This window comes from Ambystoma mexicanum, chromosome 12, assembly GCF_040938575.1.
Source record: "Ambystoma mexicanum isolate Mex_15411 chromosome 12, UKY_AmexF1_1, whole genome shotgun sequence".
Lineage (NCBI taxonomy): Eukaryota > Metazoa > Chordata > Amphibia > Caudata > Ambystomatidae > Ambystoma > Ambystoma mexicanum.
The window spans coordinates 206,637,711-206,655,701 of record NC_090936.1 but is presented as its reverse complement, the minus strand read 5'-3'; the positions used below and the strand labels follow the sequence as shown (position 1 = coordinate 206,655,701).

Genomic DNA, 17,991 nt, shown 5'->3' with positions numbered 1-17,991 from the left:
CCCTTTAACAGGTTGCAGGGTGTGCTTTCTCAATTGAGCTTGCCCGACTATGATTAAGGTGACTGGCCTGACCTTCACAACACCTTGCAGGCATCTTCCTTGTCCTAGTACTAAAGTGGTGAAATGGCATAGTGTTCACTCTGTCGCCTATTCCTTGTCTCAGTACTGTTAAGAGTCACATATGGGTAAATGAGAGGAACTGGCTTACAATAGCCCATAAAAGTCGGGGAAGGGTTAGGTTGGTCGTCAATGGGCAAAGGGGGATAGTCCATGCTTCGCCTGTGTGCACCCCACTCCCAATCCTCAAGCACCCTCCACCCAGGTGATCCTTACTCGCTTCTCAACCCCCAGGGTCGGTGTCCAAGAGTGATGGCCTTTCCCTGGCCACAGAAAAGGATCCAGGGGTCAATACCCTCAGGTTTCTCAGTACCTTCACTGGGTTGGATATGAAGTCAATTAAGGGCAAGGGTCTTTGCAGCTCTCATCCTGTACCAGCTCCAGGGAGCTCACCGCTAAGGCAAGAATGCCCTATGTGAGAAACCAGAGGGCGTCCACGCATCTACTTCCCTTAGATCCTCTACAGGTGGCCAGGGAAAGTCCATTACTAATGGATTCCAACCCTGAGGGTGGAGAAACAGGTCAGGATCACTTGGTGCAAGGCCCTTAGGAAAAGGTAACAACATATCCTCCTCAGGCGAGACAGCATTTCCTTCTTCCAGACCATAAATCCCTAGTCCAATTGTTACTACATTTCTTACGCTTAGAACAACATCAGGAGAAAAGACAAGCCTTGACGATCCAGAAGGAGAAATAGTGGGGTACCCTTGGGCGAGACATCGCATCCCCTTTTCCTAATGACAACCAACCCAACCTTTATGGGCCATTATAAGTCAGCTCCCCTCATTTCTCCACCACTGACTGAACTCAGGCGAAGAAGAGGCAGCTAAGAGCAATGAAGACTATGCTCTTTTACCACTCGAGCACTGGGACGACAAAGAGGCCTACTGAGTAGTGAAGGTCAGACATGTCCCTTTAACTGTGGTCAGGTGAAACAATCATCCATGCCTGTTAAAGGACTGCAGGTTTATAAAACGGAGCCGAACCCCCGAGGGAGAAAGGGAATGACGGAATAAGGACCAGGAGGTTGATGCAAGAAGCAGAGGAACCTCAAACCTGGCGTGGCAGAGGATACTTCTGAAGCAGAGCTGTAAAGGAAACCATGTTGGGAGGCTGCCCTTTTCCTTTCAAATCAAAGTGCTTGTTCCCCTGTGCTGGAGGACCAGCCCAGGAGTGTCTGAAGGGTAGGAACTGGAGCCCCGAAACTGGAGAGAATGCAGTGTGATCTGCACTGCAGAATCAACTTTGAAAGCGACCAGCGAGTTTCTGGAAATGGTGACACCCGGTGCACACGTGTTAACTTGATCGTTTCTTGAAATAGTTTGTTTTGGAGTGGGAGCATGTAGCAAGATACACATTTTTGAAGGTCTGCAAACATAGAATGGGTCATTAAAGTGAAAAGCAAAATATGCTCGTCAATTACTTTACTGAAGGAAATACTTTGCATCGGAGTGGTTGCGTGTGGCAAAGTACATGTTTTCAAAAGTCTCAGAACGCTGAACAAACTAAACTGAAACAAGCAAATTTTAATGAAGGGAAAATGAACCCCAAAGTAAAGACTTCATTATTGAATATTGAATTAAAACTTTACTATCCAGATGAAAGTCAATAAGGAGAGGAAGTTTAAATCCATATCATACATTGAAGTGCTAAAATTAACATAATTCTACGCCAACTACAGTATGCTGAAATCTTCTAATGGGATTTGAAGAGAACAGATAACCAATAGATAAGGAAGACTATGCAGTGCATTTTTGTTTTTCCACGTGTCTGAAATCTACAAAATAACCCCAAATCTGTATTCAACAACATTTAACTAAACTGTGGAAGACAAGAACATTGCGGTTACTTTTGAAGTGTGGCACTTAGCACTCGGGGAAGGGAACCCCAAGTGATACCTTGGGGAAGGAGACCCCTAGATTTGAAAAGACCAATTGCTTTCTAACTCTAAGAAAAGGAACTTTGAGCCTTAATTTGCTGAACTGTCTATACTGCGGGAAGCGAGTTGAAAAAAGCTGGGCGCTGGAAGCAGCTCAGGACTGTGGTTAACACTGGTTTTCGTTTGGTTGCTGACATCCCTACAAAATGTATAGTTATAATGGCGAGGGCAAGCATAGGTTTTGGAAACAGACAGATTCAAACTCTTTGACTCAGACTTTCCTTTGTTTTATTTAGGTAGGGAAATCACACTTTAGAATGGAGAAAGCCAACTTGCACTATGCTGACATTTAAGTTAATAAAGTTGATTATTTTGAATCTAGAATATGTTGTCTGTGTCCTCCTTAATACCTTCACACCCAGTAGGATAGCATTATTAGAATGCAAAGGACACTTCTGGCCTTGAGACAAAGGTAGAAGCCTTGATTTGTCAGTGCACTTGTGTCTAGACTAAATTAGACTAAAATAGCAAATTACAGATCAAAGCATTTTCATAATGATTACAACTTGTATTTATGTTAACCACATCATTATTACACATTGGAAAAAGACTGCACGCTTTAAGGCCACACTGCACTTTAGCCATATGTCTTGTGATACCACAATAGGGCAAAAAAGTTCAAAGATTGAGACTTACTTTAAAGTTATTGCTTCATGAATTCTGCGGTACATGTAGCACTCAACATATAACCAAGGTGATTTAAACCAGCTTGGAGGTCCCTCTTCTTTCATTAAAGAAGTCTGATATTCCAGATACTGGTTCCACAACTCACAATCAGGAAATGTATCAGTCAAAGCAATTATTGGCTTATCTGTTTGCAGCTCATTCCGCAGCTTTGATAGAAAAGATATGGTTTTCTTTCCAACAGCCAAACCTTCCTAAAACACAGAATAAATATGCAGCATTAATCAATCATCTATTAACATGAGAATTCCTAGACATTTAAAAGTGCAAAGTTCACTATTTCTGATGTGTGTGATATTTGCTTTAGAAACCCATTACAAATGGCACCATGATGGGACGGTATATCCCCCAATACTGGACCTTTGCCTTTGATCGATATAAGTTTTGTGTCATAGCACAAATCCCAATACTGCAGCTGATTTTAATATCTTAAGAGAAAAAACCTTTGTAATATAGTGCATCAAACAACTAGGACATGGACTGCATCCTCTTGAAACAGGAAGCAAATATGTAATCTACTATAAATCTTACATGTTTTCAAGTAAAAAAGTTGGCATAAACATCTATCCCATAAATACTTGTTCTTTTGTTTTTTACCAATGTAATGTTTCTAAATGTATTTTTATTAGCATTTTCACATTCAAAAACACTGCAACCCCTTGTCCCTCACGCCCACCCCCCTCCTCCCCATGCCCGATGTTATAATCAGTTATTTTTACATAAGTTGTCACTTCTAAGTGAGGTCCAGTGTTTACATTATATCTAATATTCTCAAGTTTTGGGGCACCATTGTAGCATGTAGTCTCCCCTGAGGTAGTCCAATATCATTCCCAGTCTTTACGGAATTCTGTATCCCATATGTAATCCTTTCCATGGCTATCAACCCCCACACCTTATGATGCCATTCTATGTTCATAGGAGGTACTTTTTGCTTCCATTTCCTTGCCAAAACGAACTATGCCGCTATTAATAGTATCAAACGCTTTGTGCTGAGGTTAAGTTGGAATTTGAAACTCTGGGTCAAAAACACCACACATCCATTCCCTTAGGGAGAGGGCCACACAACATCTTCTGTATCTGACCACTAACATCGCCCCAAAAGACCGTATCAGGCAATCCACCATACATGTCTCCAATCGCCCCTACCCAAGCATCCCCTCCAGCATTCTTGCGTTACCCCTGGATATATCCAATTAAATCTTTCTTGATTATATTGCCACTGTACCATTATCATGTACCATACTTCTCTTGTTTGGATAGATCTAGTTAATTTCGGTTTTTGATCTCAAAGGTTTTCCCAATGCTTTGTAGGCATTTCTTCCCCCAGTGCATGCTATTGCAGCATTTAGGTCCATGTATGTTCTGGGCCCTCCCCCTGTACGATCGCATATAGCTTTGACACCAACGGTTTGTCCCCCGCGTGTGTTATAATAAACTTCTCAAATGGAATCGGATCTCTGTTGTAAATCAGGTTGTTTCAACCAGTGTCAACTGATAATATTCCAGAGTATTTCTTTCTGCAAGTGCCAACCATTTACAGTCTTCAAAGGACCCGACCTCTCCTGCCTCCATATCTCCCACCTTAATGCACCAAAGTAACCACCATCTGGCAAAGGAGCCCTGACATTCCCAGGGAAAACTGCAGATTCCCCAACAATGGGGTAAACTGAGATGAAAGGGTGGACAAGTGACCCTGTCTAAGGAAGCTATCCCATATTTCGCAGACTACCAATACTATCTGTTAGGCAAGAGCAGAGGGGCCGCGAGAGGACCAGAAGCGAAGCAACTGTTTCGGAGGATCGGGCTGTTCACCTGCCGAAAGATTGAAACAAATAAAAAGTACCAGGTGGGAGAGGCGGATGGATCTTACCAGCAAACGCACAGCTGGCGCCACTTAAGCAGAGGCCGTGCAACGTTGCAAAGATCGGTGAGCCTGCCAGACACCAGTGGAAAAAGGGTGGTCTAGAAGGGGCAGAGCACAATCATAAGGGTCTGATACATGCAACCTTGTGACTACTGAATGGATGAAAACTTGAAACAAAGTTTAAGCATATTGAGTACCAAACTGAAAATGTGAAACCAAGCTAAAAAGTATGCACATTGAATATCGAACTGAATGAAAATGTGAAACCAAGAAAAAATTATGCACGTTTAACTCTGAACTGAATAAAAGTTTTTGGCTTTCACCAGCTATTAGCTTTGCCCATAAGGGAAAGCGCCCATTTGAAATTAACCTACGGAAAGAGCACAAGTGTGATGGAGGGCACTAGGAAGGTGGGGCAGGAACAAGACCACCACAAAAGGAACTTTATGAATAGATACAGTGCCGCAAGGCCAAAGACTGGCAAGAGGTGTCCGACACGTTATGGCCAAGCTGTCAGGGCTGGGCCACGTGTGGGGGCCAAAAGGCAGATTGCAGCCACTGTGGGGGCTGCAGAAGGGGTGATAGCCCCCCCAAAAAGCCCTACCCAGTACTCAAGGCGGGTTCTCCATCCCTTTTGCAGAAAGAAGTCCCTGGGATGGAGAACCGCCTTGGAACTACATTTCCCAGCAGGCCGTGCACGAGCCTGCTGTCAGGAAATGCCACGCCCGCGCTAATGCGCATGCGTGAGCCGCGGCATTGGGACGACGCTCGCAATTCCGGATGCAGAGGAGAGAAGACGTGTTTCATCCGAGCTCCGGCAGGCACGCCTACGCGGGGCACAAGCTCCCGCCTGAACACCCCAGGCCCTGCGCACAACTAAAAGATAAGTTCCTCTTTTAGAAGTACTTGTTGTCGGCTGTACTTTCGGCAGGGATTACGGTTTAGATACCGAACCGCAAACTGGGGCAGAGGCACTAGAAGCATCGCTCACGAGTCCCCTGTAAACTGGGAATCAATACATAGACCCCGCATGATTTGGGCAATGCCGTGACTAATTGCCCACGCACGGAATGCGGGGAAAACATTACTCAGGCAACTCGGAGTGAAGTCAACTACGAGTTGTTTTCGCCCGCACTGACAATGTGTTTTGGTATTTTGCAGTGAAAGCTGAGCATACTTTGGCTGAGCACACGAACAAGTCAGGAGGATCGGAGGCACCAGCCAGCAATCAGAGCTAAGTGCTGTTATTTGTTTGTACCCTGTATGAGAATAATGCGAGGGGGTTGGTGATCACGCACATGATTTGGGAAAGCGTGCTGCATGAGTAAATGCCGGTGTAATTTATGTTGCGACACTGCAGTTAGTAGCGGAGCAGCTACAATGGTCAGCACTTTAATGTCATAGTGTCCTGGTTCAGGAGCCCCAGTACAAAGGCTCCCCTCCGAAGGGCACACAGTGTGGGTGAGGTGCATGAGTGCATGGGTGGAGTACGTCCATCGGAGCGGCGCACAGGAGCCCAGGAGTATGTTTCCCTAAAATCCCCCACCTATCCATAACAGCCTCCTAACCCTCTTTCCGGTTATCCTGAACTCCCTCTACCCATTCAAACCAACGGACCCTAACCCTCTTTCCCCGGCGGGTCAAGGTGGCCTGTGGTTTTTACATCCCAGGTGCTAAGACCCAACGGGGAGGCAGGTGTTTGTGCTGCCTCTGCGCCAGACAACAGGAGCCTGACACAAGCCAAGTGGCTAACCAGGAGAAGCCAGGACAGTGTAAAGCTGTACACAAAGCCAAGAAGCCGACAAGGAGAAACTAAGTGAATGTGAATCTCGACAGACAAGTATAGAAGAACTTGTGTGGGCTGAAGAGCCTAGGGTTCCTGGCTGTGTGACCTGTGATGGGTGGACCGTGTGGTCTGACAACTGCACCTCGACTTGTAAGTCCTAAATGGTGAAAGTCGAAGACATTGTGAAATAAAACCTAAGAGAGCACTGAGTGAACAGATGAGGGAAGCCAGAAGGGTCAAGTGGACCTAGATTTATGTTGAACTTTTAAAAGGTTGAGACCAATACAAGTTGCTACATTGAATCTTGGGAAAGGGTGGCCCGAGACTTGATGAACTGCAAATGTCTTTAGAACGAGGCCTGAAGACCCTTTTATTTTTAACTGTGTCGCCTTGAACTTGGGGAAGGTAACACCAAGGATTGTGTGGAACTATACTGTCTGGAACTTGGGACAGGTCATCTTGAGACGTTTGTGAAACTTTATTAAACTTGGGGAAGGGGAGGTCAAACAGAAGCTAAGAGCTGGAAGAAGCTCAGACCTTAAGGTGGATCACCATTTTTGTTGACATCCCTACACATTGTTTAGCTTTAGTTTGGAGGGCAAGGGTAGGTTTTGGACACATATACTTTTGCTCTTTCTATTTGTGTGCTTGACTCGCTTATTTTAGGGCCCTCCTTGGGATCACATTAATTGGTTATTCCAGACTAGATGTCTGCATGTTGTCGTTAAGTGCAATTGCTTCAGTCGCAATATTTAGGAACTAGTCATTATTTGCAGTAGTTTTACAATGATCAAGGTTGACAATAAAGTTAGTGAGATAAGCTTCAACAATGGAGGCAATATCACATGCCTCGAAGGAGGTGGGACTGAGCAGCATAGGTGGAGCAGTGATGGTGTAAAGAAGAGTTGATTTGCAATGGTACTTTGGAGATCTTCACACATTTTATCAATAAAGTCAAAAGGCATTCCAGAGCCTGAAACTGCGTACATGAGGTAGAGCTGAGCTCTGTCTAATTGCCGGCTGTAGAGTTTAGGTTTAGGGGAAGGATTGGATTGTGAAGTAATTGCACCTGTCGTTTCTGGATATGAAAAGGTGGAATTGTCTACAGGTAAAAAGCATGCACAAAAGAGTTCACTATTAATTCTTCAGTAGTGTGATGTATACCAATGTCATCAGTATGTATAATTATTTGCTTAAAAATCGGACTGAGGGAACAGTATTAATACATTCTGAGGACAAAGGCCTATCATTGGGAATGTTGCTCTCTGACTCACACAAAATATTTGATGGAGGCAATGAAATGGGTGTAAAAATAGGATTCCGAAACAGGATTTGAAGTCAGTGAGTAAAAAAATACCATAGTCAGTTTGCTCCCCAGGCATGCCAACAAAGTAGTAATAGGATTATCTAGAGTCAGCCAGTGTGTGCACCGGCCCCTCTATAGTTGAGAAGTTGGTTATCTAGGTAGTAGTGGAGTGTTATGCTAGCAATGCAGTTAGTACTTTAAATGGACAAGTCCTTGTGTGCCGTATAGATCGGCATTATTAGATAGTACCTGGGATGTATACCTTACAGTAGGAGAAGAGTCGTATAACAGTTTGGTGAATCCTTTTAATGGAGTCTCTGGTGCGGTTTCTAAAGCCATTTTGTCCGCCATCGCCTTGCTGCCAGATGACGGCGAAAAGCGTGCTGAAGCGCTGTTTCTGCGGTCAGCACTTGGATTATTTGAGTAGAGGGAGGGCGGTTCGAGGGGCATTGTAGCCCAGCAGTTGCTGCCTTCCCTGAAGTTAATTGAAGTCCTCAGAGCAAGGAAGAAAATCAGTCAGGTATCCAAATGCAGATTTTTTGGGATATTAGCAAATATTGCTAAAATGTATTTCTAGAATCTGGCCTGGTGGCCAACCTAGTTACAATGAACAGGGAAACTGAGCAGTTAACCAACACCAAATAAAGGTAAACGTGCAGAGCAGTCAAGGCTATTCTGAGTAGTGAGTGGGGTCAGGGGTTCCCAAGGAGTCCACATACAGTATTTATTCTAGACCTTAAATACACAATTAACAACAAAACAGCTTTAGCCGTCCAATCCCCATCCAGAGCAGGACGTGTGCCCGAAAGTCACAATGCCTCTCCCAAGAGTGTGTCTGCAGCAGTTAAGTTACTTGGGTTGGTGATTGTTCCAAAGAAGAGATGCAACCAAGTCTGACAAACACCAGAATTTAGTCACTGCTTCTATGGGTGCGAAGCCCTTTCCATGAGGACTGGGAGGTGAGGCTACTATCCGATAGTGCCCTTGGGGGTGGTACTCAGTGGGAGGATCTTATGAGAGAAACCCCCTATGGGACAAGGGGGGGGCACACCTTGAGAGCAGCAGCATAGTTCCCCTACACCCCAACCTCCCTCACCCGGTTGTCATGCACAAGACATTACCCTACACACTACCATGCATGTTTGCAGAATAGACAAAGTAACTTCCTCAAGAACTAACGTCACAAGGAAGATTAACAACCTAGTAGGGAGTGAATACCTCTTCACTGGGACGAAGAGCAACAACTTCCTAGTGAGGAGTGAAACCCTCACTACTGATACGAGGAAGAGGCACAGATCCAAGAGGCAGGTTGCAGAACCAAGATGCACAGACTAGATGCAATAGAATTGCTAAGATCGTTCTGTAGGACTGGAAAAGAGGCCCTTCCCAGAAGAAATCAGGAGATTCGAACACTGGCAGCTGTAGAGGAGCCAGGATGCGAACTGTGCAGAGAGCGAGAAGCTTACCCGCTAGCAAACGTGTCCCTAGAAGCTCAGTCACAGACTAACAGCTGCGAGAGGCAGAAGCTTGAGCTCCCCGTCAGGAGGCCTGGAGCACGTGGGGAAGCAGAGAAGCAGCTCAGAGGCTGGGAGTCAGCGCAGAGCCGCCACAAGCCATGGAAACAGTAAAGGGAAGCCGTGGAAGCCCAGAGCACCCGCGAACATCTGAGAAGCAACGGTCAGCCCTCCAGAGGATGGGAAAACAGCACAGTTGGAAGTACGGATAGAAGAGGGAAGACACAGAAGCGAGCCTGGAACCTCCATGCCAATACCTAATCACAGCCTCCATGCCACTCCTCAGTCACAGTACCTGGCAGGATAATACACCAGGTTACCTCTGACTAACGAAGTAGTAATGAAACAATAACAACTTAAAGACAAGGAGAGTGGGATTCACAACCACATGGAGCAAGCCAAAGCAATCTTCATACGCACAGCATCTGGCAAGTGTACCAGGTTGGCTGTGAAACAAAGGTGAAGAAAAGCGGAAAAGAACCTCATCGAACATTCGGAGGGCATGACAACCTGGCAGTAAGGTTGTCCTTCCTTTTTGGAGTTTATTTGTTGCACCATTTTTGGAACGTTCTTTTTGTGAGTTCAAACACATTGAGACTGAAGATCCCCTCTGCACATTTTTTCAGGTTCTTCTTGGTAGGGCTGGAAGTGAGAATTTTGACAAGACGGTGGACTGGTTTATTTTTGACTATCCGGATATTATGTCGAGACCAGGAAACCACTCATATTAGGGTCAGGAAGGTATTCCTCCAACCCTTATTGTTTAATAAAAGTCTCTGCCAACAATTATGCCACCTGTGTCTCAATCTCCTCCTTTCACACCGTTATAAAAAAGTTACTAAGTAACAAGTGTTCCAAGCCCTGCAGAAAAGGGGTGTATCAGCCAATTGTACTCCCTAAAAATAGCCAAATAATCCCAACAATGAAAATGGGAGTAAAAATGACCCCAACAAAAAATGGGTACCAGACGCACTGTCTTCACTCACAAAGCTCCATGGATATGTTTGGACGAGCAGGGCAAGTAGTACGACAGGAAGAAAGTGCTATTACTGTGTGAATGAAAGTAGTAAACCTGATATATTTATAACGCGCCTGTACACAGTGTTTCTAGGCACAATAACACTCGGGCGGTGGGGGTGGAAGGGCAGAGGGAAGACAAGGAACAAGTTACTTGCAACTATTGTTCTCTAGCATGGATCTGGCATGGATTCACATGCTCGTGAATATTCAGTTAGGCCGGGAATCCTTGGTAAAAGAAAAAAAGTTTCACTTACAAACTGTATTTCTCCTCTAAACCAATCACTGAGCTCTGGGTCACACTGCCCCCAGCCAATGATTGCCCCCCTCCCCAAGCCCTTCTGGCAGCCATCTTCAGATTTGGGAAGCACGTAAGTGGCAATGTGAGCAAGAGTCGCAGAGGGGACGGCGCGAGGGCTCGCATGTGAATCCATGCCAGACCCATGCTGGAGAAAAATAGTTTCAGGTAAATAACTTGTTTCTTCTCCAGCATGGGGTCTGGCAGTGATTCACATGCACATGAATAACAAATACATGGCAGAACAACATTACACAACCACGAGAGGTGGCAAGGCTCAACAGAAGCAATTACTTTTACCACCGGAACTGGCTCACCCTCTAGCAAACAGGTTGCGTAGCACTGCATGGCTGCCCCTGGACTCCTCTGGAATCCCTGTCGATGAAGTAGAATCGTGTGAAGGAGTGCGTGGACACACGTAGCAGCCCTGCAGATGTGCAGCAGGGGCACACCAGAAAGGAACGCCATTGTTGCAGGGATCGCTCTAGTGGAATGGGCTCAAGGATAGCCGAGCAGCGGTCAGTTTACCAACCGATGACAGTGCGAGATACAGCCGGAAAGCCACTAGGAGATGGAAGCCCTGGAAAAGGCCTTCCCATCGTTCGCAGGACCAAAGTTCACAAACAGTTGAGATGTCTTCTGGAAACGCTTTGTGCATGCCACATACAACTTCAGAGCACGAGTCACATCCAGCGAGTGCTAAGTTCTTTCAGCCGGCAACTAAGGTCTCGGAAAGAACACAGGCAACACCAAAGGCTTGCTGAGGTGGAATACCGGTGGAACCTTTGGCATGAAGGAGGGGGTGCGACTGCAGCACCACCCTGGAGTTGTGAAAAGTCAGATATGGCTGTTTGCAGGACAGGGCCTGGATCTCAACCACCCTCCTGGCAGATGCGATAGCCACGAGGAAAGCAGTTTTCCATGAGAGGAACGAGAGGGGCCGATGCATAGGCTTGAAGCCCGCCCGCCCGCCCCCATTAGCCTAGTCAGTACCATTTTGAGTTCCCACGCCGGGGCAGGCGCCTTCACCGGCTGGAGCAATACAGTCCTTTGAGGTACTCCTTGACGAGACGATGGGACCAAAGACGACCATCCAGGAGACCTGGTGTAGCGGGAAATAGCCACCGGATGCACCTTGATAGAGGATTGCGCCAGCCCCTCCTTGTCCAAGGACAACAAGTACGGAAGAATCTGTGGGCTGTGATCCTCAGAGGATTGATGTTCTGCGCCCGGCAGCATGTAACTAAATGCTTCCACTTTTGCCCGTAGCACAGAGTCAATGACGCTCTGGCCCTGGCAAGGACCTCCTGCAGTCCGCTGGCAACTCCATCCTCCGAACTCGAAGGCTGCAGTAGCCAAAACATCAGGTTCAGCGACCTTGGATCATGATGCAGGATTCCACCTCCTCTGTTGAGAAGATCCGGAAATACTGGCAGCCTGACTGGAGGGGACGTTGACAGGCTGAGAAGGACCGGGTACCAAATCTGCCTTGGCCACGCTGAGAAGATGAGGATCATCCTGCATCGGCACCATTTGAGTTGATTGGTGAGTCGTAGCAGGAGAGGCAACGCATACAGAAACAGGCCTTCCCATGGGAAGGAAAACGCGTCCCCCATGCAACTCAGCTGGTGGAACCTCCTGGCGAATTTCTGGCATTTGGAATTTGTCGCCATCGCAAACAGATTGCTCTGGGGTCTGCCCCCACTTGAGGAAGAGGCGGTCCACCGGATCCAGTCGAGGATCACACTCATGGCAGGAATGCAGCTCCCTACTGAGGGAGTCAGCAATGGTGTTCTTGACTCCCGCCAGGTGAAAGGGGATGAGGAACATTTCTTGGGCGACGGCCCAATGCCACAAGTAATGCAGCTCTCTGGAAAGCACTGGGGACCTGGTGACCCCCCCCCCCCCCACTTCCTGATGTAGAACATTGTGGTGGTGTTGTCCGTGAAGACCCTCACCACTTTGCCCTTGAGGAAGAAACTACTTGAGGGACGGAACACGGCCCGCAGCTCCAGGATTTTGATTTGGAGATCCTCTCCTTTGGCAGCCACAGGTCTCTGGCGTGGAGACGTCTGGTGTGGGCTCCCCAGCCCTCCAGGGAAGCCTCCCTGTTGACCGTATCTTGGGACAGGGGGCTCTGAAGCCCTGTGCACCCGGCGATGTTGGAGCGCACGCCCCACCGCCTTATCGCTTGACAGAAATCCAGACACCTAGATCCAGTGGGTGTCCAGGAACTCCTGAAGGGGTCGCATCTACAAAAAGGCAGAGCCAGATCAGATAGATGCAGGACGACATGCAGAGCAGCTGTTGCATCTTGCCCAGCGGGCTACTATCCCCTCTTCCGAGGGAGCTGCCAGACAGGAGACTGTTGAACCTAGCCCCCAGGAAAAGCGCGCTCGGCAATGCCATTAAGCAGGCCTTTGATAGTTGACAGAGAACCCCAGATCCGTCAGCAGCCTGCGGTCCTCTCATTGTGTTCAATGGCTACTTCCCTTGACTTGGCCTGGATGAACCAGTTGTCGAGGTACGGGTATACGTGCATCCCCTGTAGATGCAAATAGGCCACGACTGGTGCAAGGCACTTCGTAAACACCCTGGGTGCTGACTTCAGTCCGAAGGGGAGGGCCTTGAATTGGTAGTGCCTTCCCTCTACGACGAAGCACATGAACTTCGAATGCTTCTCATGAATGGGGACATGGAAGTATGCGTTCTCCAGATCCAGCGACGTCAAGAAGTCTCCTTCCTCCAGTTGGCCAAGCATGTTATGCAAAACGACCACCCTGAATGTTTGGGACTTGAGGTATTTGTAGAGACGCCACAGGTCTATAAACAGCCCCCAGTGGTCTTTACCATGAAGTATCTGGAGCATCTCCAGAGCCAAGGAGTCTCTTTGGAACCAGCTCCATCGCTCCTTTTCTTATCATGGCCTGTATTTCCTGCAGGAGCTGAGGGATGTTCTGCTCCTGCCAGACCAGAGGTTTGCCAAAGAGGTTGCACCCATCGAAGGGCATGTCCAGCACACTCATCGGGACCTCCCGACGGAAGTTGGTAGCTTTCAGCCAGCCACAACAGAGGCAGGCACGTCTCCCATCTGTTGAAACCCCATGTCCATGAAGTCCAGGGCCTCTAATGGCCCTCCTGGAGGATGGAAAGTGACTCAACCCACTTGGATTGCTCATAAAAGCTAGGCCTTCCTACCAAACAATGTCCAGTAAAGGCACTGCAAAGATAATCTTCCACTTGGCCTTGCGCCATTGATATAGGAAACCTTCCTTCTTGGTCTCTTCTGGCGTCAGTTGAAGAGTTTGGATGCCCTGACGACCATGGCATGGAACGACCCTACCTCGTCTGGGGGAAAAGCCCTTGGCGGCAGCAAACAGCCCGCCGTGGCCATGTCGTCCGTGTCCGTCCCTGTGCCCTTAGGGGTCAGGTGGAGCACACGTAGAGGTTGATGCGCCGGTGTCGGGGGTTGCTTACTCTTTCACCAGAGGCTGGTCCGGGGCTGGCGGGGTCGTCGGCATTCTTTACTGAATCTCCAACACCAGGGTGTTTAGGGTCAAAAGAATGTCCAGCGATACATCCCTCGGAGGGGTTGGTGGTAGGGTTGCCGTCCCACTTGGCGTTTCCGGCGTCAGCATAGTCACCCACGTCCTGCTGGCCCATGTTTACGGACACCCAGTTCTCTGTGTCCGAGGAAGAACTATCCGTGCCCTGGAGTATGGTCGAGGCCTCCACCCTCCCCCTTTTTTTGCATCCTGCGGGGTCGAGTTCAGACTTCAGATGGCATCTTCATCGCTGGTGTCCTCTCCACCGGCTTGGGGGAGGCCCCCCGCCTCAGGGGTAGGGACACACTGGCCATTGCCGGGGCTACCTTGACTAGGTCAGTACCCTTGGCTTTCGAAAGGGTGGCCGCCACATCGATTGTAGACTACTTCACCTGGACCACCTGGGCAGGTTGGTCGCCTTTCCCTGCGCCTTTGTCTTCGCTGGCTTGGAGAGTTAGATATAGGGTCAAGGATAAGTCTTACAGTCCTGTTCTGGATAAGTTGCAGGGGGCAAAGAGTAGAGTTAGGCAGATTTAGAGTGAGATGTTGTTGCAGTAGTGCAGCCTGCAGAGAAGCAGGGCCCTGGTGTCATGAGCACTGCTCCCGAGAAGCCAAGTCAAGCCCAGCATCCCCGGAAGCAGGCACACGACCCTCGTCCCCGGCTCCAGCAAACCCCTATTGGGGCCCTTTGGACCATGTCCTGGCGCCTCTGGCGCCAGGCTCATAAGGAACCTCAGTCCCGGCGCCAGGGGCGCCGGGCTCATAATTCTTGCAAAGGTGCTTGGGTGGACCTACCTGTAGCAGACCATGCTGCATACTCACCTTTGCAAATGCTGGCAGGATGAAGTCCCCAGCCTTCTGCTGGGAGGAACTATTCCCTGAACTGGGACTACTATCTTACCTGGGTGGGGCTGGTGCCGCTTCTTAGCTCTGGAACACAGGAACTCTTTTACCTGGGCGGGGCTGAGGAAGAAGACACCCAATCACTCCAACACTATTTAAACCACACCCGATTGGGAAAACGTGCTTCGCGTTATTCTGCATCTGCAGCAGGACGCTCACCGAGTCAGCTCCAGCATTCCAATGACATCTCCAGCTTCAGCTCAGCAACCTGTGGAAGAAAGACACGAGAACTATACTTACCATCCAGGAATCCAGACACCGGCAGAACCTGCAAGCAAAAGAAACATAAGGTTAGCAAGTTGCAACACGTTCGCAGCCGCGCTCGCTTACCTGATCCATCTGTGCTTTCACGGATTCTTCGCGGCCTTCTCTTCAGCAGCCTAACGGCACCTGTAAAGACAAAGAACATTGTTAAGTAGGAATCGGGTGAAGGCGGCCGCATTTACTTTTCTTACCTGCTTTTGTGCGCGTATTACGATCTTTTCAACCGCAGCAGCCCGGCACCTGAAAACAAGAAGAGACATTATTTAAGTGCCATTAAAGACTGCAAGAAAGCCTAACACTTACGTGTTTCCCCACGTGCATCCGCGACTGGGAAAACGCCCGCAAGGTCCCGACACCTCCAAATAAGAAAAGAACAATGTTAGAGGTGCTATAATAAGGTCACAGATCATTATACTCACGTACTTCGCAAGTGCAACGGCAACGGACGAACAACGCCCGCAACATCTCAAGACCTGAAAACAGAAAACAAGGGACTTTATTGAGGTGTCATTGAAATTCCCATACCTACGTACAACCGCACGTGTCGCGCTCTCACTGACCACGCCCTCAGCATCCAGGCACCTGAAAAAGACAATGCAAAGACTTCATTAAAGGTGCCCATCTCTTCAAGACTATAAACTCGTTATACCTACTGGCATCCGCTCGTGCAGTAACGGCGGCATCACCTTTTGGCATCTCAGCACCTGTGCCACTTCTAAGGCCACAAAAGACTTTGAAGACCTCCAGTGACGTAACTGGAACCCACGCACCCCTGCATAAGTCGCAGGATGGAGAGCCCAGCATTTATACGCCTAAGGTGAGAGCTCACCAGGACATTGGACTTTCGGAGAGTTGGCGATTAGTGAGGAGGAAGTCCAGCCAAACTGGCATTAACCCTTTTTTCTTCCGCCTGCAGAAACCTTACCCTGCAGCCAGACGGTCAATAAGAGGAAGCCCAGTCCAGAGAGTCATCCGAGCTCTACGCTTCTCAATTGAAGAGACTATAACAGTTCAGCCGGGACCAGCGCCTCCTTGGGAATCAGGTGAGCGTTACACCTGGATACAGTGAGCTTCTGGGTGAAGGCGAGAAAAGTTAAAAACTGGAGGTGCAGCTAGAAGTGGTCCTTTTTGGAAAGGTCCGAGATGTGTGGAGAGCAGAGTGGGGTTGAGATGACACCAAGGCGAGGGTAAAGGACCCAAGGAAGGCGGACAGAGGGAAAGCAGCAGCAGTGGTCCCAATGAGGAGGATCTCCGTCTTACTGGCATTAAGGCAGAGATCATTGGATGCGCACCAATCCTGAATCGCAGATACAGTCCGGAATGAGCGAGGAAGGAGATGAGGCTGAGAGGGGCCTGAAAGAGCACAGGGTCAGCTGCATAACACTTAAAGTTAGAAGAGAAGGTGGAGATCAGGTAAGCCAGAAGGGCCAGGTAGATGTTGCAAAGCCAGGGTGAGAGGACAGAGCCCCGGGGGACACCACATGTGTCTAGAGAAGTGGAGGAGAGAAAGGACCCAAGTTGGACTTGGGAGGGTTGTTCGCACAGGAAGGTCAACCAGGCTAGAGCCAGATCCGTGATGCCCAGGTTCTCGCAGAGTCGATTGATCAGGATGGCATGATTGACCAGATCAAACGCAGAGGAAAGGTCAAGTAGAATGAGGACACAGGAGGAGCTGGAATCTAGACTGTCTCTCTACAGTGTTCAGAAGAGCAGTTTCCGTGCCACTGGCTGCTCTGAAGTCAGACCGATGGTCGTGTAGATAACCAACAGATTTGGTGTGGAGTGTAAGCTGTGAGATGGCCAGCCTTTCCAGGAGTTTGTCCAGGAAAGGAGGGATGGAAAGTAGTGAATGGAATCATGCATCTTTTAATCTTTATGCATTACCAGGTTCAGAGAAATAATTATTACAAAAACATTCCTGTTTCCCATTTAAAACATGAATTGCTTATGAAATACTCCCTTTGGGAATTGGACTTACATTTGTACTCCTAAAAAATCATTTTACTCCCAACTTTAAAGTACAATATTCCCACTTCAAAATCAATCTGGTGCACTGAGTGTTCTTATGTTTAAGACTATACTACTCCGGGTTGACAACCAAAAAGCAATGGGATGGAAGGATACAATGACACTTGTTCTTAATGTTATCCCTTGAGGTTTGGAGGCTGAAATTGAGCAGAAAAGTCACATACCACAAGCTGGCAACCACCAAAGTTCAGGCTGCCAAGACACACTGGTTCTAGTGAGGGAGCCAACTGGAGAACTGGACAGTCAACTGGGTGGACAGGAGTTTGGATCCTCGAGAAGATGTAGACCCTGGTTGGTCCCACCACTCCCAGGGTTGAAGCACTGCAGAGGGCCTTTGCAGATCAGAAAGTCCAACAGGGCTTCACCAGCCCAGACTCAGGAAGGGATGCTAGAGTCTTCTTCGGAACTTCAGTTGGCTGTGCTTCTTCGAGGGATTCTTGGCTGCAACGCTGATCTGAAGAAATGGCTCCTGGAATCCTCTGATCCAAAATCCAGCCTGGGAGTATGTCTGAGCCCACCAATGGTAAGGATCAGCACCATTCAAAACAGCCAGTAGTTGTCCAATCAGGGACAACTGCTGGTTTCACTGGACCCACCAACTTCCTGGGCCACACACAAAACAGCACTAGCCTGTGAAAGTTGCAGCTTTCCCCAGCAAGTGCATGACCTTATATGGGAATTCCGATCTGGCAAGGCTGGAAGAAGGGCAAACAATTTGGCTAAAGA

General features: G+C 48.3%; 1 protein-coding gene across 10 annotated transcripts in view; it reads right to left on the bottom strand.

Annotated features, from left to right (window-relative positions):
• Positions 1–17,991, bottom strand: part of ARMT1 (acidic residue methyltransferase 1) — a 440,514-nt gene that overhangs the window by 214,181 nt on the left and 208,342 nt on the right. For all 10 annotated transcript variants that reach the window (XM_069628307.1, XM_069628310.1, XM_069628315.1 and 7 more), the window contains one exon: positions 2,693–2,934. In XM_069628307.1, the coding sequence (XP_069484408.1) occupies positions 2,693–2,934 (242 nt within the window). The remainder of the gene's footprint in view (positions 1–2,692; positions 2,935–17,991) is intronic.